Source organism: Giraffa tippelskirchi, chromosome 10 (assembly GCF_054371585.1).
Source record: "Giraffa tippelskirchi isolate mGirTip1 chromosome 10, T2T-mGirTip1v1.2.pri, whole genome shotgun sequence".
NCBI lineage: Eukaryota > Metazoa > Chordata > Mammalia > Artiodactyla > Giraffidae > Giraffa > Giraffa tippelskirchi.
This window is the reverse complement of record NC_137284.1, coordinates 161,573,697-161,591,753: the sequence shown is the minus strand read 5'-3', so window position 1 is coordinate 161,591,753 and position 18,057 is coordinate 161,573,697. Positions and strand designations below refer to the sequence as shown.

Sequence of the window (18,057 nt, the reverse complement as noted above, 5' to 3'; positions counted from 1 at the left end):
GAGAAAATTTTAAATACCTACTTCAAAATCATCTTCAAAAGTGGCTGTATACTCATCCGTTCCAGCATTTTCTAAATCAAGGTCTTCCTTTTCAATTTCCTACAGGCAGAAATCAAACATATAGTTAAAATATTCAATCACAGGTTGATTCTTGCAAATAGGTTGGAAAATACATGTTTTCTGAGGTTCACTTCAGGTTGTTAATTTAGAAATTCAAATATTTATAAAATTAACATAACCTAATTGCAACTCTTAAAGAAATATCCTGACTTACAAGTATGACCAGAAAGAGAAAACAGTTAACAATCACATTCTTTTTGAGAAAACTCTAAATTCTGATGGCCAAAGAAAAACGTGGGTCTCTGGTTACTGAACAAATAAACCAGAGACCCAGCATTGCAGGCTCACCACGTCCCAACAGCTCATGGCTCGGCAAACACGCCTCGGGCCCCCCAGCCGCCCGGGGTGCCTGCCAGGGACAGACGGGAGGACGGCAACAGGGCCTGCCGGGCCCCGAGCCCAGGGCCCCCCGCTCCGCCTCTGGTTGGAAAGAACGCCCCAGCGCCACCAGCAGTGCTCCTGCAGGAGTGGGCTGCTTCTCCACCCTGGTTTGGCGTTTATTTCTGCGAACTTTCTGCTCCCTGGACCGTTCCTCTTTGTGAGGCCTCTGTTCACTTTCTTGCATTCTCCCCGAACGCACTGACTTTCAAGGCAGAGCAACGGTGAAAGGCTGCGGGCACGTCCAGCCCGAGTTCCTGGGAGCGCACACAGTGGGGCACAGGGCAAGCGCACAGCAGCCCCCAGGGCGCAGACAGACGCGCCCTCTCCTCACCATGGCCTCTTCGCTCCCCTGCCTCTGCTCCAGCTTCCACACCAAGGGGCTCTCCTCGCGGCTGTGCTGGGGGACAGAGCACGGCGGGTCAGCCGGAGGGCGGAGGCAAGGGCCAGGGGCCACCCTCCTCCCGCGAGGACCAGGGTCCGGCGTGCAGGGGCATCAGCGGAGTAACGCCTCACAAGGAACTCGACCTCTCCGGGCCTCAGTGTCCTCCTCCGAGAAATGGGGAGACTGACCCTTCCTCCAGGTGCTGCTGAGGCGGGGGCACCTGGCTGTCCACTGGGGCCATGGCCACAGGAAGGCACGGCTCTCAGACGCCACCAACAACAACCATTCAATGCAAAGGCGTGCGGATGGCATGGTGCCCCCAGGAGGAAGGGGAACTGCTTTCCACCCAGAAACTTAATCTGGCATAGTGTGGGCTCTCCCTAAGTGGTGAGCAACTGCACCAAGGTAACTCAGTGCTGACACAATAAAACACGTGGCCAGTCACAAGCCAAACAGGCTGCCAGCTGTTTTCAAGATCACTTCTGGGCGCTCTCAGGGGAAAAACACCTCTCATATATTGAACTACATTCGTGAAAAAAAAGAATGTAAAATGTCTAATTTTGTATATTGGCTACACGTTGAAAGACTTTCAGAAATGTTGGATTATATGTTGTTAAAATTAATTTTATGTTTCTTTTTTAAGGTGACTACCAAAAAAATTAAAATTACAAATGTGGCTCATATTATAATTCTAGTGAACAATGCTAACCCTTACCAAAAAAATTGAGAGACAGAAAATATTAAAAACTGTATATTTTCATTCAATAATTCCAGTTCAAGAAACTTACCCATGAGAAGGCAGAGGAGAATCATTAGGAGGGAGATCTGAATCATGACAGCTAGAGGGGTTTCCACAGAGTCAGGACAAACAGCACATGTTGCGGGAGTGTGCAAGTCGGAAAAAAGGCACCAACCCCCCAACACAGACATCGGAACAGGACAGTGAAATATTATACAGAGAAAACACTACGTGGGAAGAATTACTGTAAGGCTCACTTTTTACTAAGGTGTGGCTATAGCTGGACAGGGAGGAATCCAAGCACTGCCCAGACTGAACAAAACATTCGGACATCAACCAACATGGCCGCACGACCTGACTTATCAGAAAATACTGTGCTTCCGTGTGTGCGCGTGGAACAGAGACCCATAAAAACACCGCACCAGATGCTAAAGACAGTTCTCTCACAGTCCAGTGTTTCAGATAACTATCAGAGAAAGAAAAAGATTATTCTTCACGGAAAACAGAAGGAAGTAGGTTAAACCATTAGGCCATTCAGCTATGACCTAAATCAAATCCTTTATAATTATACAGAGGAGGTGACAAATAGATTCAAGGGACTAGATCTGGTAAACAGAGAGCCTGAAGAACTATGGACAGAGGTTCATAACATGGTACAGGAGGTCTGACCAAAACCATCCCAAAGAAAAAGAAATGCAAGAAGGCAAAGTGGTTGTCTGAGGAGGCCTTACCAATAGCTGAGAAAAGAAGAGAAGCAAAAGGCTAAAGAGAAAGGGAAAGATATTCCCAACTGAATGCATAGCTCCAGAGAACAGGTAGGAGAGATAAGAAAGCCTTCTTAAGTGAGCAATGCAAAGAAATAGAGGAAAAGAAAAGAATGGGAAAGACTAGCAATTTCTTTAAGAAAATTGGAGATACCAAGGGAACATTTCATGCAAAGATGGGCACAATAAAGGAGAGAAATGGTATGGACCTAACAGAAGCAGAAGAGATTAAGACGAGCTGGCAAGAATACACAGAAGATCTATACAAAAAAGCTCTTCATGAACCAGATAACCAAGATGGTGTGATCACCCACCTAGAGCCAGACATCCTGGAATGCAAAGTCAAGTGGGCCTTAGGAAGCATCACTATGAACAAAGCTAGTGGAAGTGATGGAATTCCAGCTGAGCTATTTCAAATCCTAGAAGACGATGCTGTGAAACTGCTGCAGTCAATATGCCAGCAAATTTGGAAAACGCAGCAGTGACCACAGGACTGGAAAACGTCAGTTTTCATTCCAATCCCAAAGAAAGGCAATGCCAAAGAATGCTCAAACTACTGTACAATTGCACTCATTTCACATGCCAGCAAGATTATTCTCAAAATCCTTCAAGCTAGGCCTCAGCAGTACGTGAAACAAGAACTTCCAGATGTACAAGCTGGATTTAGAAAAGGCAGAGGAACCAAAGATCAAATTGCCAACATATGCTGGATCATAGAAAAAGTAAGGGAATTCCAAAAAAAAAATCTACTTTTGCTTCATTAACTACACTAAAGTCTTTGTGTGGATCACAAAAAACTGTGGAGAATTCTTAATGAGATGGCAAAGCCAGATCACATTACCTGCCTCCTGGGAAACCTGTAGGCAGGACAAAAAGCAACAGTTAGAACTGGACATGAAAATGGTTCCAAATTGAGAAAGGAGTACATCAAGGCTGTATACTGTCACCCAACTTATTTAACTTACATGCAGAGTACATCAGGTGAAATGCTGGGCTACATGAAACACAAGCTGGAATCAAGATTGCTAGGAGAAATACAAACAACCTCAGATATGTAGATGATACCACTTTAATGCCAGAAAGTGAAGAACTAAAGAGCCTCTTGATAAGTGTGAAAGAGAAGAGTGAAAAAGCTGGCTTAAAACTCAACATTCAAAAAATGAAGATCATGGCATCCAGTTCCATCACTTCATGGCAAATGGAAGGGGGAAAAGTGGAAATAGTGTGAGATTTCATTTTCTTGGGCTCTGAAATCACTGCAGACAATGACTGCAGCCATGAAATTAAAAGATGCTCCTTGGAAGAATAGCCATGACAAACCTAGACACTTTGCTGACAAAGATCCGTCTAGTCAAAGCTATGGTTTTTCCAGTAGTCATGTATGGATGTGAGAGTTGGACTGTAAAGAAAGCTGAGCACCGAAGAATTGATGCTTTTGAACTGTGGTGTTGGAGAAGACTCTTGAGAGTCCCTTGGACAGCAAGGAGATCCAACCAGTCCATCCCAAAGGAAATCAACCCTGAATATTCAGTGGAAGGACTGGTGCTGAAACTGAAGCCCCAATACTCTGGCCACCTGATGCAAAGAGCCAACTCACTGGAAAAGACCATGATGCTGGGAAAAATTGAAGGCAGGAGGAGAAGGGGACGACAGAGGATGAGATGGTTGGATGGCATCACCAACTCAACTGACATGAGTTTAAGCAAACTCTGGGAGAGAGTGAAGAACAGGGAAGCCTGGTGTGCTGCAGTTCATGGGGTCACAAAGAGTCAGACACGACTTATCAACTGAACAACAGAAGCCAAAATCTGCTTTTGCCACATTACCTACAACAGAACAAAAACCTAGGAAACGGTATGATAATTTTAACATCACAGTATACAATTCTAGAGATATTAAATAATCATTATGAAGATCCTTCTGATGATAATTATGAAGATGGCATAAAAAATAAAGACTAGGATTGTGGTGTCTGAATGATACCATATCACTGGCATGTGTTCTAACATGTACACATGCATGCATAATCCAGAACGTGAAAGAACTATTACACCTTATGACTTGCATGTGCTTGTCATGTACACACACATGCACACACACTTAATCCAGGATATGAAGTAACCATGAAAGGAATGGAGCCGTGAGGGCATCAGTGTTAATAACAAACGCCTGATAGAATCTGCCAGTGAGGTCACCAGAGCCTGTGCTGCTTTGTGGAAAGATCTTCAACACTAACGCAACTTTTTTACTAACTTGGTCACTCAATCGGTAAAGAATGTGCCTGCAGTGCAGGAGATCTGAGTTTGATCCCTGGGTTGGGAAGATCTCCTGAAGAAGGAAATGACTGCCCACTCCAGGATTCTTGCCTGGAGAATTCTATGAACACGGGAGCCTCGTGGGCTATAGTCCATGGGGTTGCAAAGAGTAGGACATGACTGAGTGACAGTATATATATAATTATACACACACACACACACACACACACGCTCGACTTTCTATTTCCCCCCGAGGCAACGTCACTAACGTCGATCTTCCAGGAATTTCCCTTTTGTGAAAGTGGGAGCTAAAGTCCTAATCTCTATTGAATTTTCTGTGTCTCCCTCTGATTCCGTCTGCTTCCGCTTCTTGTATTTTGGGGACCTCTTCTGAGCAGCATGTTCATTTACGCTTGTCCTGGCTTCCTTGCAGTGACCTGTCTTATTCCTATGATGTGTTCTCGGGCCTCTGGTCCAGCCACCCAAGCTCTGGTACAACTGTTGTTTGGTGGCTACCTTGTCCATCTTTTCACTTTAATCCATTTGAGTCTTTTAATCTAAAATGTATCTCTTATGTGCCTCCTGGAATCACCACTCACGCAAACCACGTGAAAAAAGGCCTGCCAGCCTCTGCTCTCAGCATCGCAGGACCGCACAACAGAATCCCCATGAAGGGTCTCACCTTCCTTCTTGAGTCTCTGTTCTTCCCGTTACTCCTCACTAAGTTCTCCATGTGCCTAAAAAGCAAATACGATCACAGTCAAACTCATTTTAAACAAAGACTTGAAAATTAAAGCATTTTCATCTCAGTGAAGGCTGTTGTCAGCATTTGATATGATTAAGAATAGCTGTAGGTTGGCATATTTGCAAAGCACGCTTTATTAGAACTATCAATCCTAAGGCCTTTTTAAAAATATTTTTTAAACTATATTTTTTAAACTTTTTAAAACTATTTTAACTGTCTTAGCAGTAGTACAAGATAGGACATGTCTTCAGTAGAGAGAAGAAATTTTGTGTTTTAACAAACTTGTGCTTATGTATAAATCTATATCCTTTAACAGTTCTAGAAAATTCCTATAATTTTATTAGAGAATTAATCCCAAATGTTTTAGGTTTAATATAATATTTATATTTCCAAAAGATTTATCTTGAACTATGTTCTATTTTTATAGAACATATTTTGCAGGTTTACTTTGGACCTAAAATTAAGGTTTTCAAAATTACAACCTGATTCTCAATTTTTGGAACTTACACTCATACCAGTTCAACACAGTGTATGTTTAAAAACATACAGAACCAAGCAAAAGCTTCACTGCATTTCTAGCAGATCTGCAATACAAAATCTAGGAAACTGCACCCCAGGCTTAAGTATAACTTTGTGCAAACCTGTAGGGCAAGGCGTGTAACCTGAATCTCCCTAATCTGTGAAAAAGAATCACCAAATATTGTTGCTGCAAAGAACAAATTAAAATCTGGAGCTCACATACAAAATGAGGATTTACACACAAACTCTAACCCTAATTTCATAAAACCCACAAAATCGGCCTCGTCCGAGCTTCACAGTAAAGACAGGCTCCGAAAGGCCAGCCACCCCCAGGAAGACGTGGACACGGCGGTGGGGCAGTGCCCACGCCTTGTCAGACCTGCAGACGTGGGGCAGTGGGTCTGCTGGGCACGTCTGTGCTCAGCGTCCAGGGGTCGTGAACCAGAAGCCCAAAGCCCACCTGCAGGTGCCCTGCCCCGCAAAGCGGAGACTCCCGGGGGACTGGCGCCCAGGGGGGCTGACATCCTGAGGCCGCACCAGCAAGCGTGTAAAAGGCAAAGCAGGATTCATAACCTATAACAAGCTCCCAGCTCCTGGAGGACCCCGAAGACACAGCTTGGAGGGTTCATGTCTGGAGAACCTGAAGTCTATCTGTGGTGAACCCGCATCTCCTGGCCATAATCAGGCCCAAGAGGAAAAGTCCATTTTGACGCATTCTGGGAGAAGTGAGCTATAAACACCGCAGTTGGCCAAAGGACACATTTCACTCACTGCCGGCCCGTGCCGTCTCTCCTCAGACTCGTACCGCGATGTCCGTGCTCCCCATCCTGTCAGAAAATTCCACAGCCGTTAATGAGTACAGCACAATGAACGCACCACAGTTAGTAGGCTCTGAAAAGGAAGTCATGGGCTCAAAATCTAACAGCCGCATCTATGCTACAGGCACCTCTTAAAATGACTGTTTTTACCACCTGACTTAGTAAAAGGTGCTTGATGTAAGGGAGATGGATAAGGTACACTAAAATGTGGTTATCCATCATCTCAGTAATATTACCTAAGTAAAAGAAACTCATCCTTACCAATTCTACACAATTTTCAGAAAATCTGACTAGACCCTTATACTGTTTAAAATGATAAAACTTTCAAACATATGCAATATGGCTGCTTCACAAATCTGCACACCTATGAAAAAAATTTAAACTGCTCTTCTCTTAAATTAAGTCAATTTTTTAAAACAGAATGTAAATCAACACATGAAGGTAGGCTGTTTAAAAGGAGAGCCATCTGTTGAGTGGGCACCGCCCAGAAGCACACAGGAAAGGAGGGGCGTTAGGCTGTTCCCAGAGGAGGCCTGGGGCAGAGGGGCCGCGCCTCCCAGACAGAGGGACTCCAGGCCTGGGGGGCCAGGGGTGGGGGCAGGGGAGCGGCCGGGTGAGAGCCAGGAAAAGCACAGAGCAGAAGGAAGCTTGGCGTGCAGGGCAGTACACAGCAAGTAGCAAACGCCTAATAAAAGCTAACATTATTCAGACACTTTCTCTGACCAATAAATTCTACTGACCTGCATGTTCAATATTAGGTTACTTGTAAATAAATGAGGTTATGACCATGACAGAATACCACACAGCTATTTAATGTCACAGTGTTAAAAAAGTAATTTCCAGAATAAAGAAAAAGCATAATTCCAATCTTGCATTTTTAGAAAGCTCATTTAAGCTCATTATGTAGAAACACGACTACAAATAAATACATGTTGTTGCTGCTGTTCAGTCACTCAGTCATGTCTGACTCTTTGCGACCCCATGGACTGTAGCCCGCCCCGGTCCTCAGTCCATGGGATTTTCCAGGCAAGAATGCTGGAGTGGGTTGCCATTTCCTTCTCCAAATATATGTTACAAAATGGATTAGCTCCAAATCTGAGATCACAGGTAACTGTTGTTTTATTCTTTTATTCTTCTTAATTTAAAAATCTTTCCAAAATCAATTAGAAAAAAGCATAATTAAGATGTTTAACTGGAGAACAGTCTGGCATCAGTCTATAAAATAGATTGGAACAGAAGAAACAGAATGAAATCAGTAGTGCTAGGTAGGAAAACATTATGATTTAATGGCTATCTAGGTATAAAGAATTCTCAAGGAAATAAGTCCTGAATATTCATTGGAAGAAGTGATGCTGAAGCTGAAGCTCCAATACTTTGGTCATCTGATGCAAAGAACTGACTCATTTGAAAAGACCCTGATGCTGGGAAAGACTGAAGGCAGGAGGAGAAGGGGACGACAGAGAATGAGATGGTTGGATGGCATCACTGACTCGATGGACATGAGTTTGAGCAAACACAGGGAGTTGTTGATCGACAGGGAGGCCTGGAATGCTGCAGTCCATGGAATCGCAAAGAGTTGGACACGACTGAGTGACGGAACTGAACTGAACTGACGGAAACACAAACAACCTCCAACAGCCAGACAGTCTTGCAAAAGAAGAATGGAACCGGAGGAATCAACCTGTCTGACTTCAGACAATACTACAAAGCTACAGTCATCAAGACAGTGTGGTACTGGCACAAAGACAGAAATATAGATCAATGGAACAAAATAGAAAGCCCAGAGATAAATCCACGCACCTATGGACACCTTATCTTTGACAAAGGAGGCAAAAATATACAATGGAGAAAAGACAATCTCTTTAACAAGTGGTGCTGGGAAAACTGGTCAACCACCTGTAAAAGAGTGAAACTACAACACTTTCTAGTACCACACACAAAAATAAACTCAAAATGGATTAAAGATCTAAATGTAAGACCAGAAACTATAAAACTCTTAAAGGAAAGCATAAGCAGAACACTGTCTGACACAAATCACAGCAAAATCCTCTACGACCCCCTCCCAGAGTAATGGAAATAAAAGCAAAAATAAACAAATGGGACCTAATTAAACCTAAAAGCTTTTGCACAATGAAGGAAACTATAAGCAAGGTGAAAAGGCAGCCTTCACAATGGAGGAAAATAATAGTAAATGAAACAACTGACAAAGAATTAATCTCCAAAATATACAAGCAGCTCACGCAGCTCAATACCAGAAAAATAAATGACCCAATCAAAAAGTGGGCCAAAGAACTAAACAGACATTTCTCCAAAGAAGACATACAAATGGCTCACAAACACGTGAAAAAATGCTCAACATCACTCATTATCAGAGAAACGCAAATCAAAACCACAATGAGGTACCATCTCACACCAGTCAGAATGGCTGCCATCAAAAAGTCTACAAACAATAAATGCTGGAGAGGGTGTGGAGAAAAGGGGACCCTCTTATACTGTTGGTGGGAATGCAAACTAGTACAGCCACTATGGTGAACAGTGTGGGGATTCCTTAAAAAACTGGAACTAGAACTCCCATACGACCCAGCAATCCCACTGCTGGGCATACACACTGAATAAATCACAACTGAAACAGACAAATGTACCCCAGTGTTCATTGCAGCACTGTTTACAAGAGCTAGGACATAGATGGAACATAGATGTCCATTGGCAGATGAATGGATAAGAAAGCTGTAGTACATAGACACAATGAAATATTACTCAGCTATAAAAAAGAACACATTTGAGTCAGTTCTAATGAGGTGGATGAAACTGGAGCCTATTATACAGAGTGAAGTAAGTCAGAAAGAAAAACAATACAGTATATTGTATATTAATGCACATACAGCATATTAACGCATATATATGGAATTTAGAAAGACGGAAACAATGACCCTATATGCAAGACAGCAAAAGAGACAGGATGTAAAGAACAGGCTTTTGGACTTTGTGGGAGAAGGCGAGGGTGGGATGATCTGAGAGAATAGCACTGAAACATGTATAATACCATATGTGAAACAGAGGACCAGTGCCAGTTCGATGCACGCAGTAGGGTACCCAAAGCTGGTGCAGTGGGATGACCCAGAGGGATGGGATGGGGAGGGAGGTGGAAGGGGGTTCAGGAGGGGGACACATGTGCACCCATGGCTGATTCATGTTGATGTATGGCAAAACCACCACAATATTGTAAAGCAATTAGCCTCCAATTAAAATTAATTAATTAATTTAAAATACATTTTAAAAAATCAGCTTCCTTTTTAATGTTAAATTTCAAAATGTTATGATAAATTTATGAATATACGGTAAAAGTTCATTCCACTTCACGTCTGCTGGGAGATCAGCCACGTGCGTACCTGGTCACGTGATACCACCCTGACTTTACACCGCGGTCACCGTTTGGGAAGCAGCCTCTCCCCGAGGGAGCTGGTCCCAGCAGCTGCGGGGCAAGGGCGCAGGGGGCGGGACGGGGACGGTACCTTCGCCTCCCTCCTCCTGTGCTCCTCCCTGCGAGACGGCTCCTTCCTCTCCGCGTGGCCCCACGGCCTCTCCTCGCCTTCGGGGAAGCCCTCTTTACGGCGCCTGTCTGCGTGTCTCTCTTCCCCTTCCTTGTCGGAGAACGAACCGCCTTTTTCTTTGGAATTCCTCTCCCTCTTCTCCCCCGCGCTGCTCTTTTCCCGGTGCTTCTTTTCCCGGTCCGGTCCTCTCTGCCTCCTGTGTCGCCTTTCGCCTTCCTCTTTGTACAGCCAGTACTTGAGGGGGTTGTCTTTGCTGTCGCCATACTGCAGCTGTGGACGTAGCAGGGACACACAGAGTGAGCTGTGGCACGCTCACTCCCCGCAGAGGTGGCGGACACAGGGCTCCCGCGCGGCCGTCCCAGACGCACTCGACGGCCGGGGCAGGAGATGGCAGGGGGCAGGGACGGCGCCACCAACACACCCACAGCGAGGCAGCCTCGCCCCGGGGGGCCGTCAGCCCAGCTCCTCCGGGGGGCGAACCCTCCCGACCTTGCTGCTCTCCCCTCCCCGGCTGCCCGCTCCCGAGCACCCGGCCCTCCAGGCCCCCCGACGGCGCCGTTTGAGGCGTCCAGGGGGAGACCGGCATCCGGGAGCAGCACAGGGCGCCTCTCCTCCCGGCACGCGTCTGCCCCCACCCGCAGGGAGACCACCGGGTCTCAAGCCCCAGGGGTGCCCGGTGACCCCGGGCACGCAAGGCAGTGAGTGGCTGCAAACTCATACAGCGGGTCGTGAGCGTCACCACGACGTCTTAACAGAACCCAAACCGCACCATCCTTTCCCTTCAGTCAGGGCCTCCTCCGTCTCTGCGCCCTGTGGGACCACCTCCACCACCCCTCTGGGGACAATCCCACTGCCCCTACCCACTCTGCTCACAGCACTGAAATATACATTTATATTATATATATATATATATATATAAAACATACATACAACTATCAGACAGTTCATCTTCAAAGCACCCTCATTCCCGCACCAGACAAGTAGGCAGACATGCACAGGTAGCAACAAGTAAAAAGGCAATAGACCCCTTCACAGAATGCCCTTTGTGTCTGAATCAAGTGAGCAAACATCACAAACTATGATAATGCCCAGGCGCTGCTCAGGACGGGGGGAATCACACTCGGATAACGGGAACGACTACACTTGGTGTGAAGGAAACAGGTGAGAGGACACAATGTGGTCCAGCAAGTTGACTTCCAGAAATTAATCATTAGGAAATAATTATGAATAAATGCAGAAGTGTTTAAATACACCTCAGGTGTCCTCATAATAAAAAAATTTTAGAGTCAAAGTAAATTTCCAAGAAAGCAGATGTGTCAAGAAAACTATGACATGTCGATATCACTGAATAATGTATTATGCAGCCATTAAAATACTATAGACAGATATGACAGCTTAGAAAAAAATGCTCAAAATGTATTCAGTTTAAACAGCTATAAAACAGTAAAAATCCAACTTAAAATTAAGTTTCCATGTGTATATCCAGACAGATACACATGTATGAATACACGGACACGAACCTACAGGACACACTCCTGAACACGGTCAGTGGTGACCTCTAGGCGGGCACCTACCTCTCCTTTTCTTCTTCTTTATTGACTCTCGGAGAAACACACTTGCCTGAGGGGTCTCAGCACCTGAGCAGGGTCTCAGGCCGTGGAAGCGCTCCCAGAGCGCCTGCCCGGGTGTCCTGGGCCCTGCAGCTGGGGCCCGGGGCCGCCCCCTGCGTACCTTTCTCTCGCGGTACCTTCTCTCCCGATCCTCGTCTCCTCGTTCAGAGTCTTCCTCTCTCTGCTCCCTCTCTCCGATTCTTGCCTTGCTCACTGCAAGAATGAAACAGAGTTTGAACGTCCTGCCGCGGTCCAGGGCACATCACAGTGCCACGTGTGAAAACATGTTCTTTAATTAAGACACTTTCTCCAGTCTCAAGAATGGAAAGGTCTAGAATCTAAACTTAAAATGGAATAAAGAAGGAGGAACCTGGAAAGTGTCAGAGGAGCCCAAGACGGGCACCAGGCCAAACACAGGCCTTCAGAGCTCCGGTCGCCGCCAGAGACTCAGGGAAGCAAAGTCCAGTCCAGCTGGGCAGGCGTTCCCTCCCCATGCTCAGCCACAGGGAGAAGTTGCCTTGGACAAACTGGGGGACTGCCCCCTCCTGCCCCCAGGTCCCCTGGAGCCCCGCCACCCAGGGCACACCAACGCAGGAGGCCCTGTGATGCGGGGGCAAGGACGGTCCACTCCACTGGCTCCGGGAGGAGGCTGGAACGCCCCCACCCCACCCTGTGATCTCTCTGCCACGGGGACCCAATAGAACCCCCTCAATCACCAGTGACGCCCGCTGCCCCGTCCAAGGGCAAAAAAAACAGACTTTCACTTTTGAATCTGCACAATACTTATTAGGCTTAAAGCTACAAAAACCCACATTTTTAAAGGTGGAGACAAAACTCAACATACAGAAATCACTAAACAAATTTCATTCACCACAAAAGTATTCACCAAACCTGACCACTTTCTAAAAGCTTTGGGCATACGAGATCAAGGGCTTCCCTGGCGGCTCAGATGGGAAAGAATGTGCCTGCAGTGTGGGAGACCTGGGTTTGATTCCTGGGTTGGGAAGGTGCCCTAGAGTAGGGCATGGCAACCCACTGGAGTCTTCTTGCCTGGAGACTCCCCATGGACAGAGGAGCCTGGCGGGCTGCAGTCCACGAGGTCGAAAAGCGTCAGACACGACTAAGTGACTAAGCACGCACATAAGAGACCAAATCAAACAGGGGGGCCCCTGGTGGGGGCGACGGGGGCGCAGGGAGGGCCAGGCTCTGAGAGAGAGAGTGGGCGTCAGGTGGTTCCCAGGGTTTGTGACATAACGAAGGAAGGGAGGGTCTGGGGATCCAGGGGAGACACGGAGACAAGGGAAGGGGCAAGGAAATGACCAGGCGAGGGGGAAGGACCAACCGAGTCAGGTTGCACAGACTCTGCACAGACTCCTAAACAACCAGGTCAATGCTGCACTGAGAAAACAAGACCAGGGAAACCAGAAAACAAAAAAGCCTTCATTATTAAAAAAGTACCGAGAACATCAAAATGATAATCCTGAAAAGAGGCAATGGATGGTAAGGGGGTCACTGTTAAACCTGAGTCGAGATAGCCCACTTAACCTCACCCTGCCCGAACCTCGGGTCCCAGGGCCCGAGCCCCTACACAGGGCAACACAGGCCACCAGACCGTGAACTGAGGTCCTGCGTCCATCACGATGACAGCCTGAGGATTCCGGAGCCACGATATGCTCTTCTAATACATTCCTTTTTAGTTTATGTCAGCTAGTTTGAATTTTTATAGGAAGAAGATACCATTTGTATAATAAAAAACAATGAAGATACTTAATTCCATTTGGGAAGAAAAAAGTACGTACCTCTACCTTTAGAATCTCTAGGAATTTGAACAAATACTTAACTACGGCTAAAATAAATCTGATACTTTTGAGAAATTCTTTTTATCAAAGAGCATGATTTTTTAATTTAAAACAGGAGCTATGAATTATGGAGGTAATAAATCTAAAGTGTATGTCAATAGTAAAATTCCAGCCAATAATTAAGCTGCTGCTCCTTCTGTTCACTAAAGACAACCAAAAGAAAACAGTGCCAAGCGCACACACAGGGGCACCGCAGGGCTCTGATCTCACAGCCAAAGCCTTTACAAGAACCACAGGAGAAGACTAGGGGGCGGGGTCGCCGCCTCGGAGACAGACCTGCCCGCCGGCGCTCGGGCCTGTCCGGGTCCCGGTCCCGGGCCAGCAGGCCGTGGTGCGCAGCCGCCTGCCTCAGCTCCTCGCGGTACGCCCGGTGCTCCTGGTCCCTCTCGCGCTCCTTCCCCCGGACACGCGGCTTCTCCGCGTCCAGCTCCCGGTGTCTCTCCTTCGGCCGGTCCCTGTCCTTCCGCCTGTCCCGATGCTTGTCCCGCTCCCGGTCCCCGCGGGGGTGCTCCCTGGCGGCGTGGCCGTCCCGCTCGGCAGCCCGCTCTCTGTGCTTGGCCTCGCGCTCCGGGTCCCGGGGTCGATGCTCTCTGCCCTCTGCCAGGTCCGCTTCCGACTCCCGCGGCAGTTTCCGGTCTCTGTGCTTCTCCTCCTCCTTGGGACCAGAGGACTGAGCCGCCTACACGAGGGAAGGAGAGCGGGGGTCTGCACCGCGGGGTCACACCCACCGAAGAGCCCTAAGCAGCACTGGCTTAAACTGTCGTCTGTCCCCGCAGGCCGGGCCTGCAGTCAGCTTGGCAGCCCTGTGACCAGCAAGGTGCTCACCTCCAGGGACATCTGAGGGTGCCAAGTCAAACCTGAAGGGCCACGTGAATCCGAAAGAAAGGAAGGGAGGTTGAGGCTGTGCCTGAAAGTCTCAGGACACTGGCCGCCAGGGTCCCCTCAGAGAACAAGGACCATCGCCATACAGTCTCAGGAGGTGTGTGTGTGACCTCACAGCATGGCATGCGGGGTCTTAGTTCCCCGACCAGGGTTGGGACACACGCCCCCTGCAGTGGAAGCTGGAGTCTTAACCGCCGGACCACCAGGGAAGTCCCTTCTCAGGAGGTCTTGATTGCAACCCTTCAGCTCCCCACATATACGAACGCAGACCACACACACACACACCAGGCCCGAGTTAGGAGCCCCAACAGGAGCCCCACTGGTGGGATGCTCAGGTGAAATGGGCCAGAAAACCCCAGCCAGGACGGTTCCTGAGCAACTAACCATGTGGCTTTATCTCTGCATCAAAACGCCTCTGAAGTGAGCCATGTGTAAGTAAAGCCGTGCAGAGCTGAGAACCAGGTAACACTATCCAAGATTACCATCCAGGGTCCACACAGACCCAAACTCAACATTTTTTTCCCCAAATCTTTAAAATATACTACCCAAAGGTGTTTTCGGAGGTCATCTGCTTTCCAAGTATCATCTTTGGTTCTTCTCTAAAAAGAAAAGTATAGAGTTAGAATTTAATTTTAGAGTTTAAAACATCTCGTTTTTTTATGCTCCAGTGAGCTGCTTTTTCATTAGACCATTTTAGTCAATGGCAATGCTTGATATGCCAGAAATTACTGTCTATAAGAATAAAAGGTATTATAAACAGATTTTTTTTAAGTTGCCCATAAACGATCACAGGCTACCCTGTATTCCTGCTGCTTCGAGGCTCCAGTGCAGACAGCCAGCCCCACCTCCCCAGGCAGACCCGCAACGGACCCCTCGGTGGGAGGTTTGCTGGGCAGATGCCTCTTCAGGTGCTGACAGCAACAAGGCCACAATACAGGGCCCCTGCTACGTGCCCTGGGTGATGACAGAAACCAGTCAAGGGTGGTTTCCTATAGAGAGCAAGATAAACCTATCCCAACTACGTCATTTGCCTTTGAGAAACACTGCCTTAAGAGCATAAATACAGGAGGACCTGGTGTGTTTCAAATTTAAAGCAAATGGAGTGCAAATAAAAAACGAAAACACATTCATGGATCAGCCACCAAAAATCATCCTGGTGATATGTAAATGAAGAAAGCAGGGGGAAAATTCACAACAGCTCATAACACTCTAAGGAGAAATAAATAAAAAGCAACCAGGTCAAGAATCTGCCAAAGTGCAAGCGGAAAGGGCATTGTTCTCTGCTCTCGGTGGATGTAACGAAAGCAGCGCACAGTAAGACGTGGAGAGCATGGTAAGCAACAGTCAGCATCACCACAGCCTGCAGCTGCTGAACTTGAAAACATTTTCTCTCAAGTTAACTGCTCTTCAGAGAGGTTTGATACACGATCTTTCCCAAACAAATGGCCCAAAGCCGAAAGAGTGTGCACTGCCGGTGGAGCAGGCAGTGGAGTCCAAGACCTCTACCCACGGGGGGCACCTGCAGGAATGTGATCCAATGTGGAAAACCCACTGGATCAGGGCTCTTAATGGTTGTAATTATATTACTTACACCAATAAAGTTAAAAAAATAAAAAGGAACAAGGCAACAGATCAGCAGAGACCCCAGGATTTTCCAGCTGCCTCTTACATTTTCACCAACAAAAACCTGGCTTCAGGCCTTACTTCATCCTGAAGCTTTACTTCCTTTCCTTTTTAAATTTCTCGTTTAAATGCTTTAAACTGTAACATGACACAGAGCTCCTCATGCCCATCACAAGCCCAGGAGTCACCCCGCATATGCTTGGCCACTGGCTTCAGACCAGGAGCCCCTGCCTCCTGCCCTCTGCTTGGCCAGGGTCCCATCCTGTGAGGCAGAAAAAGGCAAATAAATTAAAACTGAGGCTCCAAGTAGGGAGGCAGTGTTTTCCCCCTTGAGAGGAATAAACCGCACCCTGAAGACAAAGGAAAACCCCAGAAGAGATGCCTGAACAGCAGAACCTCCAACCTCATTATCCAAGTGTAACTTATATACAAACAAACCCATCCTATTTACGTACATGTAGGTATGTACACGCCCACATCGCTCTTTGACCAGCAAGACTGCACTTCTTCCCTTGGTCCAATCACACAACTTAGCTCTGCAGTGGACTCGGTGTGAACTCTGCTTCTATAATCACGATATGACAACCGAAGACAAACAGACATTATAATGGAGTGATCCCAGTTCAGGCAAACAAAAGGGGTGACCATTGAGGATCCGGCCTCAGACACTACCCCGCAGCATTGAGAAATTGAACTTTCTCTGAACAGCACCACACCTAAGATCACCAACAGAGATCAGAATAGCACCTACCAGCTGTAAGGACCCCAGGCAAGCCCTCATCTCCTCCCAGCTCCAGTGATAATTCTTGACAAACAACTCAAGCAGCTAAATGTAACATTGTAAATTCTTGCCTTTATAAGCCTCTCCCACTTTGCAATTGGGGAACACAGTTCAAGAGCTTGAATCTGTGTCTCCCAAGCTGCAGTCGTAACATAGGCCAAATAGACAACGTTTTAACCTCAATCAAATCTCCTTTTCTACAATTTTGGTTAACACAACTTTTAAAACTTCCTATAAACAAATCAGAGAAAACAAGTTACAGAATAACTTATGAAAATGTAAAGAACCGGTGCAGAAGATGACAGAAGTCAGGAAGTTGATGCGCTAACTCCTAATCGATATTACTAACATGATAAAAGTGAATGACACAAGACAAAAAAAGGGGGGGGGGCGGGAAATGCATGCAAACTAACTCCTCATCTTTTACGGGAATCCACAGACAAGCAGAACGAGACAGCTCATTTACTGGGTTAGTAACACCGTCCTGAGCACTTTCACGTACAGAACCTCATCCAGCCCTACTCGTAACGCCCCGATGTATCCGCTGGGAAATGGGACACGTCGGTAAGTTCCCTAAGGTCCCACAGCGCAGCTCCGGGGCGCCTCTCGCCCCCGAGGAGGAGGCGGCCCCGGCGGGCACGGGCTTGCTCGCGTGGCGTCCGCACCCACCTTCCCGGGCTCCATCGCCGCGCGCAGGCCCTGGAGGCCGCGCTGCCCTCCAGCCGGCGAGGCCGGATGAGAGACGCTCGGGCTCCCGCACCCCCAGCCGGCGTCCTGCCTCCTAGCAACCTGCAGGCGGGGCAGCCGAGCACCGAGCGACCGCCGGCCCAGCGTGCCCCGCGGCCTCCCCCAGCGCGCTTGCGCTTCTCCTCCTCCTAGCAACTGGTAGGCGGTGCAGCTGAGCGGCCTCCCCTAACGCGCTTGCGCCGCCCTGCCTCCTAGCAACTGACAGCCTGGGCAGTAGAGCACCGAGCGACGGCCGGCCCGGCGTGCCCCGCGGCCGCCCCAGCGCGCCTGCGCCCTCCTGT

At 47.6% G+C, this 18,057-nt stretch overlaps 1 protein-coding gene across 7 annotated transcripts in view; it reads right to left on the bottom strand.

The window, feature by feature from the left end:
• The window catches only part of DYNC2I1 (dynein 2 intermediate chain 1), a 50,250-nt gene extending 32,430 nt beyond the window's left edge, over positions 1-17,820 (bottom strand). The window contains exons 1-9 of one of the 7 annotated variants that reach the window (XM_081535576.1): positions 17,699-17,820; positions 15,171-15,224; positions 14,020-14,422; positions 12,006-12,097; positions 10,236-10,544; positions 6,677-6,732; positions 5,324-5,378; positions 833-898; positions 22-99 (exon numbers count right to left, since the gene is read on the bottom strand). In XM_081535576.1, coding sequence (XP_081391702.1) covers positions 22-99; positions 833-898; positions 5,324-5,378; positions 6,677-6,732; positions 10,236-10,544; positions 12,006-12,097; positions 14,020-14,422; positions 15,171-15,224; positions 17,699-17,713 — 1,128 coding nt within the window. In that variant the 5' untranslated portion in view covers positions 17,714-17,820. Of the gene's footprint in view, positions 1-21; positions 100-832; positions 899-5,323; positions 5,379-6,676; positions 6,733-10,235; positions 10,545-12,005; positions 12,098-12,638; positions 12,657-14,019; positions 14,423-15,167; positions 15,225-17,698 lie in introns of all 7 variants that reach the window. The other 6 variants (XM_081535582.1, XM_081535577.1, XM_081535583.1 and 3 more) reach the window with 6 other exon arrangements.
• Positions 17,821-18,057: the final 237 nt, after the last annotated feature.